This window comes from Chelonoidis abingdonii, chromosome 24 (genome assembly GCF_003597395.2).
Source record: "Chelonoidis abingdonii isolate Lonesome George chromosome 24, CheloAbing_2.0, whole genome shotgun sequence".
NCBI lineage: Eukaryota > Metazoa > Chordata > Testudines > Testudinidae > Chelonoidis > Chelonoidis abingdonii.
The window spans coordinates 16,826,741-16,840,227 of NC_133792.1; the positions used below are offsets into that span (position 1 = coordinate 16,826,741).

The 13,487-nt window shown below is 45.1% G+C and overlaps 2 protein-coding genes across 4 annotated transcripts in view; one reads left to right on the plus strand and one right to left on the minus strand.

The window, feature by feature from the left end:
* The window catches only part of AK8 (adenylate kinase 8), a 109,943-nt gene extending 107,973 nt beyond the window's left edge, over window positions 1-1,970 (minus strand). The window contains exon 1 of the mRNA XM_032779218.2: window positions 1,688-1,970. Within this exon, the coding sequence (XP_032635109.1) occupies window positions 1,688-1,771 (84 nt within the window). The 5' untranslated portion in view covers window positions 1,772-1,970. The remainder of the gene's footprint in view (window positions 1-1,687) is intronic.
* Window positions 1,971-2,720: 750 nt separating this feature from the next.
* SPACA9 (sperm acrosome associated 9) lies at window positions 2,721-12,527 on the plus strand. Of its 3 annotated transcripts, XM_032779252.2 has the most exons (5): window positions 2,726-2,901; window positions 7,017-7,172; window positions 9,056-9,258; window positions 9,947-10,094; window positions 11,418-12,527. In XM_032779252.2, the coding sequence occupies exons 2-5, from the start codon at window positions 7,029-7,031 to the stop codon at window positions 11,424-11,426; spliced, it is 504 nt and encodes a 167-aa protein (XP_032635143.1). In that variant the 5' UTR covers window positions 2,726-2,901; window positions 7,017-7,028; the 3' UTR covers window positions 11,427-12,527. The 3 variants fall into 3 exon arrangements, with proteins under 3 accessions (XP_032635132.1, XP_032635143.1, XP_032635137.1); XM_032779241.2 differs by lacking the exon at window positions 11,418-12,527 and having other exon boundaries at window positions 2,721-2,901; window positions 9,947-10,403; XM_032779246.2 differs by lacking the exons at window positions 2,726-2,901; window positions 11,418-12,527 and adding an exon at window positions 2,927-3,246 and having other exon boundaries at window positions 9,947-10,403.
* The last annotated feature ends 960 nt before the right edge of the window (window positions 12,528-13,487 follow it).

Here is a 13,487-nt window from a genome sequence, read left to right on the forward strand (position 1 = left end):
CACTAACAAACTATAATAATGCCCATCACAATATTAGAACTCTTTTCCCTCAACAAAATGTTCAATGCTCAAAATTAGACCGAAGGAACAGACTGTAAAAACTCACAACCTCCTTTTTGGCTAGGAAGTCAATCGCATTCTTTACTAAAATAACAAGGCTTCTTTGTAACTGGGTTTCTATTGGTTTCATATTAGTTGTACATGTGCATAAAAAGGCACAAGAGCATAAATGTTTGATGAAACAGCACAAAATAGACAATGCCCCCCCCCCAAACAACATACATTAGATTATGCATTAATTCATTAACCTAGTCTCAAAAAGGGCAGTTACTTTCACATAACAATTTTTAAATATAGGTTTATCCCAATCCACAAAGGATCATACTTATCAGGCCTGCTTTGCATTTGATCGACTGAACACCTTTCTTCCACAGACAGTCAACATTTTTGCAGAATTATATATTGCAATTAAACCTGGCTGATAGCCAGTGCATTGTTTTTCTAACATACAGCTTGTCCAATTTCCTTGAGACAGGGACAGTGTCATCTAAGTTTTCCAGAGTAGCAAGCCCAACAATAGTGTTTGAAAAGTAAAGAATCATAGTGCTTGAATAAATAATGATACACCTAGATACATGGGGGATACAAAGAGATTAGTATTTCCTTGTGTTTAATTTGACAACACCTCATGTTGCAGACATAAACAGTGCTCCATTGTGAAAGATAATGAGGAGTCCAGTGCCACCTTAAAGACTAACAGATTTATTTGGCATAAGGTTTCATGGGTAAAAAACCCACTTCTTCAGATGCACAGAGTGAAAATTACAAATACAGGCATAAATGTATCTTGAAAGATGTGGTAAGAGACCTTGTGTTGTAAGTGCTGCCTGCACCAAAAGTGCCCAACTGCATATCAGAGGTGCTCCGACATACCCTAGGAATCATTGCTTCTTTTTTTGCCAGGTGCACCCCAGCAAGTGCCAGCATCACTCTTCATGGTTCTGAACCCATCCACCCCATTGCTCTCAACTGCCTGCTGGGAAAGGTCATTACACTTTCCCCCACCCTCAGGATACCCCATTGTATGCTGGGAATGGTTATATACACCTCTTCTGAGCACTCTACTACATGCTGGGAACAGTCATCACACTACTCCATGCCCTCAAAGATACTGTGGCATGTTGGTACTCAGGAACAGTCTGCACTGGGTAACCCCAGGACTGGAGTAGGGTTACCCAGCATGTGCTAGGAATGGTCAATATGTCCAAATATACCAGCATGTGGTGGGAGCAACTGTTAAACCCACACACATGGGGCAGGACCCACACTATGCTGGGTGCAGTCCAACCACTACAGGGAATTGTAAGTCCCACGCGCCAAGCCACATGCGCTTGGGCACCCCAGTGCCTGCTGGGAGCAGTCCTCCTTACAGGGCCCCCCTCCAACCAATGCTGGTGCATGCTGGGAACTATAATTGTTACCACCATCACCCCCCTCCCGTCACTTCTGGCTTGGGCCCCCCAGGCATGCTGGGAGCTATAGTTACTGCTATCACCACCACCACCACCATACCCACCCCCGCATTTGGGCGCCCCGGTGCATACTAGGAGGTGTCCCCCCCGGGGGGGCGGGGAGAGCACTGTTATTCCATCAGTATCACTTGCGGCCTCCCCGCCCCGCCCCTCACCTGCAGGAGCTGGAAGAGCTCGTGCTTTTCCGCATAAATGCCCATCTCCGGGGGCACACGGAGCGGCCGCGAGGTAGCGTCCATCGTACCCTTAGCAACCGCTCGTCGCTAAGGAGCTTACGTTATCACCACGCGACGCAGGAGGCCCCGCCCGCCCCTGAATCAGCATCTGAGGGACCCGCCCATCCCGGGGCTCGGAATGGGGCATGACCTCATCGAACAGCGACAGATTCCTTTAAAGGGGCAGAAACTGCGCCCGGCTTGTCCGTGCCCCCCACCCAAGGGTGTGGGCACAAGTCCTTCGCGTTAGCGCCCCGGCGGTCTGGACGTGGGGGGAGCGGCAAGTGTCCTGGCCGGGGAGAAAAAAGATGAATCAGATCTTCGCGCCTTCCAAGTCCCGACCCTAGGATCCGTCCCCCACAGACCCCTATCTGTACCCCTCCCCCTCCCACACAGCCCCTGCCACTACCCCTTCCCCCTCCCACGCAGCCCCTTGCCAGTAGCCCCTGGCCCTCCTCTACAGGGCCCCTGCCCCCTCCCACGCAGCCCCCTGCCAGTAGCCCCTGGCCCTCCTCGTACAGGGCCCTTGCCCCCTCCCATGCAGCCCCTGCCAGTAGCCCCTGGCCTCCTCTACAGGGCCCTACCCCCTCCCACAGCCCCCTGCCAGTAGCCCTGGCCTCCTCTACAGGGCCCCTTGCCCCCTCCCACGCAGCCCTCTGCCAGTAGCCCCTGCCCCCCCCCTCACATTCAGTCCCTGCCACTACCCTTTGGTCCCCCTACAGGGCCCCCTGCCCCCTCACATTCAGCCCCCTGCCACTACCTCCTCGTCCTTCCCGACAGTTGCCCCTGCCCCCTCACATACAGCCTCCTTGGCCCGTGCCCCCTCAGCCCTCTGTCGGTGCCGCTGCCCCTCTAATACAGCCTCATACCAGTGCTCCCCGCCAATGCCCTCCACACCCTCTGCCAGCGCTGCCCAGCTCAGTGCCCACTCCTCCTACTCGACCCAAACTGACTCCCCACCCCCGCCGCTGGTCGCTGTGGCCCCATGGCAGGGAGAGGCGTGGATACCCCACGTCACCGTTTCCTAGGGAGACGGTTGTAACAATTGCCCTGCTGGGAGCTCGCAGCTGGGGCTGGCGGCCGCAGGGCTGCGGGGAGCAGGCAGTGTCGGGGCAGGAGGTCCGGGACATGCAGGAGCGGAACAGGAGACGCAGGTGAGTGGAGCTCCGAGTTCAGACTGGCCACAGGGACTCACCAATCTGCAGGCTGTGGGGCTGGGATAAGGGGCGCCCTTCGGCCAATGCAAATACCCCTCCCCGCACCCGCGAGCCCCTCTGCCCTTGGATGCATGTGGCGATCAATGCAGCTGCAGCGAACCCTAAAGGCTGAAGCTGCATATTCAAAATTCTAAACATGCCTTTGGTCAAGACCACAGCCCCGTTCACTGCCAGCCCCTGCAGATTCCACTGAGCCGCCAGGCTCCTGAGCCAACTCGTCTCTGTCCTCTCAGCGACCCAAACAGCGCGGCCTACAGCTCTGCTATTAAAACTAGCCAGCAGGTAGGTGAAACTGACCTCCTGCCTTGACAGCTACAGAAAATAAATCCTCAAACAGCCACACTAATCAAAATCAATTCATCGTGTGCCATTTACTACACAACTTTTTTTCTTGTCTAAGGCCTTTCTGCTAAAGCCTTAAAAGCACTTTACACCGCAGCAGGGAGTGTTCAGAAGAGCCTAATTGAATTTAACTGTGAGGTCACCTCATTCCTAGGAAAATCCCATCCATCCTCCTGTCTCTGTTTACTACTGGATGAAAATGGTATTGTGAGTTTTAATCTGTCTGTTCTTAGTTTAGTCTCACTTTTGTGACAGTCAAACTGTTTTGATGTCACCGAGAAGCAGGACTTTAGAGATGACGAATAAGTAACAGGAAAAAGTGAATGTCATATGACTGATTCTGGGAAGTGCTGGGTGCCCTATATGCTCCATTGAAACCTTAAAGGCAAGTTGAGGCCTACTGTATCTTCCAAGCTGCTAGAGTTTCCATTTTAATGAAAACTTGCTCATAAAAATAAATCATAATAGAGTTACAGAGGGTGGTTTTAAAGGCAAGGTATCTCAAAAGTTTTTCAAACTTTCCCCTGAAGAGCAAGACTTTACGGCTCAGTCCAATTCACGTGGTAAGGAATGGGAGCTACTTTAGACAAGAATATACATTTTGGTTAAACCTTTTCACTGTCTTATAAAAACATCCATTAATAGATCTTGTAATGAATTATTTTGCTAGTAAAACACTAATAGTAAGGAGTACAAGCTATTTTTTTAAAAAGTGAATGGCCAGACCTTTTACTTGCTGTTTCTGAAATCCATTGCAGACCTATACTTTTTTTGTACACTTTGGACATTTTTCCCCTAACAGAGTTGCAGCCTCTTTATGACACCTGCAAATAAATTAATTTGACAGAGTACCTGTGCTTTGATTTTTAGAGGAGCTATGCAATCCAACTCCCACTGAATTCAAATGGGAGCTGCTGGTGCTTAGTATCTTTGGGAAGAATCAAGATATTATATTAGACATTTATTATGGAAAGTCACATGCATTTTGTATTTAATTTAGATTTGTTATATTTCTGATCTAATCTCTACGCGCTTACAAATAATTGTAAACAATTTTTATTGCAGAAATGTAAATGTTTCCTGTGTCAAACTGTTAGGAGCGGGTGAAAAATACATTTTCTCCACTGGGGACTTTTACATTGTGGCTTTCAATGCTAAATTGCTACTTAGTTAGTAAACATGCAGAAAGCGTAAATAGCTTCTTTGTGATCAGTTTTGATCTTGGTAGCGGGACAAACCTAAGCCCACTCAAGTGAGTCTCCCATCCTCACTCATCCCAGAGTATGTGCCAATGTAGATTTTACCTCCCTCCAACGTGAGGGCTTCTGACGGCCAGCTATAGTTTTTATGTGGTGATGTGTGGGGCCTCAGGCATACATCCATAAACTCCACCACATATTTGGGAGTGGGAAGGTTTGCAGCTGGGTAGGACAGATCGGTATGGGGATACAGGAAGATTTCAAACTAGTATTGGGGGAAGATAGGGACATCAGGATGCTTGTTACTATGGGACATCATCAGAAGTGTAGAGATAAGGGATTTTAGCAACTACAAGGTGGCCTATGTTCTGTCTGTAAGAGGGGAAAGCCTCATGATCTGTTAATGGAGAAGGTACTGTGATGTTGCAGTCTATATAATTTTATTAAGATGCTAATGAGTGAATATAATGTAACTGGAATATGCTTCATGCAAAAGGTTTTTGGAAGGTATCATTACAAAGCTTATAATCTACTGCATGTGATCATCCTATCTGTATAAATGTACCACTCTTATATCTGAAACTAGGAATATGAAATATAACTCTGAGGGCCTATTGTAATTATGCAAGTGTGGGCCATTAATGATGGTTTGGAATCTTGGTGACTCCCATTAACCAGGACAATTGTCTGCAAATGGGTGTGTATTAATGTAAGTCTTCCTGTATACCAGCAAGTGGGCAATGAAGTCTTGCAGTGACATGTGATCATGTCACCTGAACTGGCATCCATCTTTAACCTGGTATCTTTCCATTGAGAAGGAGGGGGTGGGAACCCAGAGAGGGACAAAGGATTCCCCCTTTATGCAAAAGACACATAAATGAGTGGAACAGAACAAATAGGGGAGAGGAGCCATCATGAGAAATCCCCTAGCTACCAACTGAGCTGGAACAAGAGCTGTACCAGGGGCAAGAATTGTGCCCAGGCCTGGAAGGCATCCAGTCTGAGGAAAAAACTTACTGAAGGATCTCTTAGGATGACATTATCTGCATTCAGTTTGATTAGACATAGATTTGTGCATTTTATTTTATTTTGCTTGGTGACTTACTTTGTTCTGTCTGTTACTACTTGGAACTACTTAAATCCTACTTTCTGTATTTAATAAAATCATTTTTTACTTATTAATTAACTCAGAGGGGGGAGCAAACAACTGTGCATCCCTCTATCAGTGTTATAGAGGGCAAACAACGTATGAGTTTACCCTGCATAAGCTTTATAGAGGGTAAAACGGATTTGAGTTAGACCTCATTGAGAGTTGGGCATTTGAGTGTTAAAGACAGGAACACTTCTGTGAGCTGCTTTCAGGTAAACCTGCAGCTTTGGGGCAAGTAATTCAGACCCTGGGTCTTTCCTGGAGCAGACGGGAGGGTCTGGCTCAGCAAGACAGGGTGCTGGAGTCCTGAGCTGGCAGGGAAAGCAAGGATAGAAGTAGCCTTGGCACATCGGGTAGCAGATCCCGAGGGGGTGTCTGTGATCCAACCCATCACAAGCACCCAAAAATAACTATACACTTGACAAATCCAGCCATGGAATTTGGACCCATGGACAGTTTTCGCTTTCATTTTGGGTCTCCTTCTGGCTCTCCACTGTATCCTCAGAGTATTAATACCACTCCCAGCCGAGTGGTGTGTGCACTTACGGGCACTATAACAATCCTTCCTCCGACTGCAGAACATGAGAGCCAGATTTAACCAAGGACATGCAAATGGTGATGGTGCTCACAGTGCCCATTTAGCATCTAGATTGCTGGGGCTAGAAGCAATAGTAATGATTTATTATTTTTTTTTAAACTGGAGGAAGATCAAAAGAGCAGAACAGTAGGAGCTTCTCTGGGGTAGCGGTAAGGCAAGTTAAGGTGAAACTAGGTGGGTGGAGGAGTATAGAAACTGGTAGCCCTACGCAGTGCTCACACAGCCTCTGCATTCATACAAGACCAGCACTGGAAATCAGCACCCCTTGCCAGGCCTTCATCTTACTGTGAAAGAGCCAGAGGTTAACCGCAAGTTCAGGTCTCCCTTGTTCCATCGCACTTTACTGCACACTGCCTCTCAAGCTGGCCTTCATTTAATGTTAGAAGACAGTTTTCAAGCCACTTGGGCAATAGCTTTACACTGGATAAGAGAAGATATTTCTCCCTTTGGTCCTCTCACAGCTTTGTGTTTGATGCATTGCTACATTATGTTTACAATAGATCCTATAGGGTTTATGGCATCTGATTGTCAGTGGTTCCCTCTGGGTTCTCTACCTCTGTTTGCAGCATCTTTACTACCTCATTGACTTACTGTTTGGGGTTCTGGGACTGCAAAGCCTTAACACAATATATCTTCTTGATTTTTTTTCATTTTTGGCAGTTCAACCCATCTGGTTACAGCAGTACGTGAAAATAAAGTTGCACATGTAAAACTGTATCATTTCAAAAAACTAACATCCTCCCTCTCCTTTTTCAAAATCCAGGAGGGGGGGAAAATGAATGAGGTAAAAGAATGTCTGAGAAACATAGAACAGACTTACAAGATCTTCCAGCAACAGCAGTTTACATTTATTGCAGCACTGGAACACACCCGAGAGGATGCACATGACAAGATCAGGCCTGTAGCAAGTATTGGACAGGTAACAAAGAAATCAGCACAAAGATCTCTGCCAGCAGTGATGGGGACAACATAATGCTGTCATGCACTTGTGTATATTTCAGTGGCGAATAACTATTTACTACAAACCCCTTTAGTAAGATCTGTTTATTAACTCAATATTATATGCTACAATCGATTATCAAATACAGAAGTATCTACATTATGATTTACCCATTTATACAAATGCTATAATGCTTAGTACCACTTTAGACAACTTAGCCTAACAATCCCATTTCCCCACCTCACTCCTAACCACAAATACACAGTACAAGACAAACATACCCCCTCTCCCCCGCCACACATGGAATCTGCAAACCTTAACTTGTTTGTAGTAAGCAGCTTACTTGCCAGTCCCCCCTAGTATTGGAACTACTGTATTTTTCTGTAGTGTTTATTGAAAATAATGGCTTTGTTACAGAGGTGGAATGAGGGCTGAATGTCCCTATAGAGTAGAGGGTTCTGAGCTGGTATGTGAATTGTCTTGGAACTTTCAAAAATATTGAATATTTTAAATACTGTGAAGAATTCAGAGCCTGGAAGAGACACTGGGAAAAAAAATCTCAATAAAATGACAATTGTGGATGTGCTGAGAGCAATATTTACATCACAAGGATCAATCCCTTTGCATGTTTAGACAGCATGTGTCACTAAAATCAGGGTTCATTAGGATTTAATTTTTCTACTTTAATAAGGCAAGGGCTTTGTTCACTATTAAGAAGAGTATCTGGATAGATTGTGTTATGAAATGTCAGTTTCTACCAGGAATTAGCGTTGAGATTTAGTCTTAATTTTATTAAATAATAAACTTAGCAATACAGATGGTTTGTAAGTGGTAATTATGATGTCAATGACCAAAGTTCAGACTAATCCACCTCCTACCACTTGGCAGGAAAACCTTATACCTAGCCATTTCATCCCTTTAATTTTGATCCACCACTCACTAGTATTAACAAAGGATGACAAGAAACACCCTCTTCTGCACCCAGGGCCAGCTCCAGGCACCAGCATTCCAAGCTGATGGTTGGGGCAGTATTCTGCAAGGTGTGGCAGTCCCTATTGTTTTGCCCCCAAGCAGCGTGCTGAATTGCCGCCGCGGATGGTGGGGGCAGTCCCTGTGCCCTTGGGGCGGCAGGTGTGTTTCCGTGGTGGCGGCAATTCGGGGGCAGCTTCTATGTTTAGCTGTCAGGGGCAGCTTCAGCTAAACATAGAAACTGCAGCCGAATTGCCGCCACCATGGAAACACACCTGCCGCCCTAAGGGCACAGGGACTGCCCCCGCCGTCTGCGGCGGCAATTCGGCGCGCTGCTTGGGGCAGCGAAAATGCTAGAGCTGGCCCTCTCTGCACCCTCAGATCACAGTAATGGAGCTACACTGGCCATGTGGCTGCAGTAGCTCAGCCAGCACTCCTGTTCCAGCAGGGGGGAGGAAGAATGGCCATGGATTTGCACATCAGTGGACTACACCAGCCACACATCTCCAAATCCTATTGCACAGGAAAGGAGGAAACTTTTTACCCAGGCAGGCTCCAGAAATCCTATTGCATATATCAGAGGGGTAGCCATGTTAGTCTGGATCTGTAAAAAACAACAGAGTCCTGTGGCACCTTAAAGACTAACAGATGTATTGGAGCATAAGCTTTCATGGGTGAATACCCACTTACTCAGACACATGTCTGCATATAGGTTCCCCTGCACATTGCTTCCTTCAGAGCCATGGTTGAGAGGGCAGTTTCTCTGCAGTGTAACACAAACTGCATTGAAACGGCCCTTTGTATGTAAAGCAATAAAAATGGTACCAGCTTGTTTGAACTAGTTTCAATGCAGTTTAAATATTGCCCTTCTTTGCACATGTTGGACTACATAGGTGCAGGCATACATGGATCATCACTGTAACAACAGTACCGACAGACGCATCCTTCTCATGTTCTTGAACATCTGTAGTGAACTGAGCAAACTCTGCCAAAAGCTAGAAGCCCTGCATCCTGGTACCAGTGTAACGAACAATATTTTGGAGAAATGCAAGCTGCTTGTTAGCCCCAGCAATGACCTGAGCACCATCCGAGCCAAGTAGGTCTATTATCAGCTCACTTTTATACATTTCTCATTGTAAAAAAAGCAAACATCACTTAAGCAATTTATAAAGCTGGGAAACAGAGAGGCATGGTCCTCTGCTGATGTAAGCGAAATTTGTACTGCAGACCACCACACACATCTATTAGAGCCACGTGACTATGTCTTCTAACTCCAATGAAAGAGCAGGGGCGCCCCAGTAATCCCATTGGTCTTTGGAGAATTTCCCCCAATACTATTCACTCCCCACTCACAAATTATTAGTTTTTTTTGTTTGTTTGTTTGTTTTTTAAGATTATGAATGTCAGTGCTAGTGAAATGTAACACATGGGCAGCCTAGTACACTGAAGTCACATGCAATGGCAGTACAGGTTTTCCCCACCCCATACTGTCAATGGTTTATTTCAACTGGGCAGAGGAGAGACATGTATATTTTACATGCAGTTGAAATTAAATCTGGGGGCAACCAGATTTGGGCCCAGCGATGAGGAATGTTATTGGGCAGGAACAATTTAAGCCACACAGTCTAGTTTTGACCATCACTGACCCTTTGTCTTAAGAAAGTAATTGAAAGTGCCTATGTACTTGTAGTAATGACTCTCAAAGTGGAATTGTGGGGTTCCATGTGTGTTTATTTACCATCTGGTAAATAACTGCTTTCCCTCACCACCCCCACCCACCGCAGGTACCCTCATGATGTGGTGAATCACCTGAGCTGCGATGAAGCAAAGAACCACTACGGAGGTGTGGTGAGCCTCATACCCATAGTGCTGGACTGCATGAAAGCATGGGTGGCGCACAGTGAGAAGTTGCCTCGGAACTTCCTGCATAACGTGAGTGATGGAAATGCTGACTCTCAGAAGAGAACACAGCAGGATGTGTCAGCAAAGGCATCTACTCCCCTAGGCCCACATCCTGCTACCCTCACTACTGCTACTCAGACCTTGGTTAGTTACAAAGACTATTCACGAGAGCAGAACAGTAAATATGGTAAAAAAAATCATCTGACTGGCACAGGGAGAAACACTTGGAAATATCTCAATGGTCCCTGGAAGCCACCTGGGAAACACTCCTTTTAGAAGGACCAAAGCTCATACATCTTTTGGATAGATGTGGCTGGTTATTAAATATGGTCTCCAGTATTCACTTCAGTTGTTCCCTCCCGTCTTGACCCAAGTTCTAAATATATATATGTGTAGACCCTATGTCTCCAAAAGCAGATAAATCTAGATCTTATCAGATGCCCTTCTACGGAGATCCAGAAAAAAAAAAGTGGGAACAGGGGTAGTGTATGTCACATGTATTCCTCCTTGACAGGTCTACTGGGGAGGGCAGAAGATGGAGTTAGAACTAATCAGATTCTGGTCTCTCACCAATGCTGTGTCTTGGGCAAGTCACTTGAAGTCCAATTCTATGACTTCCTATCTGATTTTTTCAGGTTACAGGTTGCTCAGATTCACTGCTGTAAATAGCCTAGGATCTGAAATCTAAGCTGGGTGCATTGCATCCCACACCAATATCAGTAATAAAGACTGAGCCAAAATTTGTCTTCATTTATAGCTGTCAACCCCTTCACTCTCCATGGGGTTGCACAGGTGTAAGGGAGGACAGAATTTGGCCCTGTAGTTGAAATTTGATTAATTGACACTGTGTGGATTAATAGAATCCAGCTCACTCTCCCAGAGCTGTTTTGGCTCTGCAGGGCTAACAAGAGGAAAAATCCAGGGAGCAAATCTACTGAGGAAGAGGTGACCATTCTCAGACACAGCCTCTTTTCAAAGTAGAATTGCACTTGAAGGTCTCTATGCCTCTGCTTTCCCTTGGGTACATCTTACCTACCTCACAGAAGTGTTTGATGCTTAGGTCATTAACAGCTGTAGGGCATTTGAGATCAGCTGATGGAGCATGCATAGAAAAGTGCAAAGTATTTTTAAATCATTGCCTTCCTGTAGAGTCTCTGAAGCCAGCTAGCTACCTTACCAGGACTGGGTTATGAAAGCCAGTCCACCTGTAGGCTCTCTTCCCATAGTTATCACTTAGAGCTGATTTGTATCATTTGTGATGCTTTATGGAAGCATTATTAACTAAGCTCTTAACAAGATCTTGATAGTCTGATGTATTTCCCTGTATCTGATTGCTCTTTTCCCCTTCCACAGGCAAGTTAGCTCCTGTTCTTTTGCCTCCTGCATGAAGACACTCCTGAATAAACATTTCCCATGCATTCATGACTGTATTTGCTAAAATTTTGGGGGTGCTATTATCTTAAGGTGACCAGATTTTTGAAACAAGTATCAACTGAGATGGGAGGGTTGAGCAAACAAGGAAGTGCAGGAGGGAATGGCAGTTCAGAAGGACAGGAAGTATTTACAGGTGAACTTTCACTGCTTCTACCTCCCCCTCTATGTATTTGTTCTCATTCTCTTCCCCCACCACTCATACACTTTTCCATAAGATGTATAGGAATCATTGCACTAACCCTCCGCTCTGGGACAGACATGATTTCTTCAGCAAACTTCATAATTATTTTTAAGCGATCCTATTCAGTTGAAACTACTGGGGAATTCAAACAGATTTAAGATTGTGGGGCTGTTTAAGACATAGTTGCTAGTAGGATTTCAGGTAGAAAAAAGCCACCCCTTCTGTGGAAGGCTTTATTTCATAGCTGTATATGGAGGCGGCTTTAGAGAGAAAAATTAGTCACTAATAGCATCTAAATACTTCAAATCAAGTTTCAGGCCTGACTGTGCAAGGCACCGTACAGACAAGTTAACAGGTAAAACGCTCTTTGGGACAGGAACTGTTAAGCAGGAACTGTGGCCTATTGGTTAGACTATGGGCCTGAAGGTTAAAACTTCCAGGTGCTATTCCCACCTCTGCTACTGACTCATTGAATAACCTTAGGTAAAAGGTCATCTAACCTCTGTGGCTTAATTTCCCAATCTGAACATGAGGAGGATACCTACTGCGCAGCAGAGGGGCTGGGAAGCTTATTGTTTGTAAAAGCACCTTTTAAAATCCTTAGGCGAAAGGGGCTATAACAAGGGTAATTTTTACCTGCTAAAAATCAGTTTCTCCAAGGCCTTTGCTCTGTCAGCCCAGACAGTGGGTGTAAGTCCTACCAGCAGCAAAGGAAAACTCCCGGAGGGATATCACTCCTCCCATGGAGAAGGCTGTCTGAGCATGGCCAATCTGAGACTTCTAGAGCTCTGAAAGTAAATCTGCAACGAATATCCTGAGTGTCTCCAGATCTACATACACAAAAAACATTGGATGATGTCTGAGTTTGCATAACTAGGGACCCTATCCTTCTGCCATTTAAGTCAAAGGGAACATTGACATTGATTTCAGTGAGAGAAGAATCAGGACCTGTGTTAGCAAGTTAGAAACAACCATTCTTCAGTATCAGTGTGTCAGCCAGTCTGACCTTCCACAGCTGCACCTAACTCCAGATGAGCACAAATTCCTGCTTCAAGTCCAATAGCTGTGGTTGAACTAGAGCACATCTTCTAGAAAAACATCCAATCTTGATTTTAACAGTTTCAGTGATGGAGAATCCACCACCACCCTTGTTAAGTTGTTCCAATGGTTAATTACTCTCACCCTAACAGGGTTCCATTATTTTGCCTATGCTTATGCTACACAGCAGAACTACAAGCGGTGCAGGGGAAGGAGGGAAATCTAGCAAGGGTACTTCCCATTCATTAAAATCACCAACTTTTTTACTGCAGTACAAGTTGATCAGAAATCACCATCTAAATTTAGTTTTAAAAGGGTCAGAAGTGTGACTAAAATGGCAATTAAAAAATTCAATTGTCAAAACAGATACTCAGTTATCTCTTTAAATACCTCTATTTTAAATGTTAAAGGCAAGCAGTTATCACTTATCTGTTCTTGCTACATAAAATGAGTGCAGTTTAGGATTTCTGAGAGTAGTATAAAAATAAGGAATTTGCACTTACTGTAAATGTCTGCCAGTCCAATCAAAAGTTTTGCTATATGGAAGATAAATGTCCTAGCATTTGTTTGTGCATTTTCATATGTTGATCAATACGTTGTTCCGGCAGCTGTATAGGTCTGAAAAGAGAATCTCTGCTATCCTAGGTGAGCTAAGTTACTCTACAAGAGGAAAAGTGCAAAGAATCTCCCAAAAAAACAAAAACAAAAATTGCAGCTACCAAGCATTTACAAACACTGTCATTCACAACTTTGTGAGATGGGCAAACAGT

Excerpts from the sequence above, each read along its gene's own strand:
- SPACA9 (XM_032779241.2), top strand. The coding sequence starts at position 7,029 with ATGAATGAGGTAAAAGAATGTCTGAGAAACATAGAACAGACTTACAAG. Across the intron at positions 7,173-9,055 it reads CTGTAGCAAGTATTGGACAG|GTGCAGGCATACATGGATCA; the intron begins GTAACAAAGAAA and ends TGGACTACATAG. Across the intron at positions 9,259-9,946 it reads CTGAGCACCATCCGAGCCAA|GTACCCTCATGATGTGGTGA; the intron begins GTAGGTCTATTA and ends CACCCACCGCAG.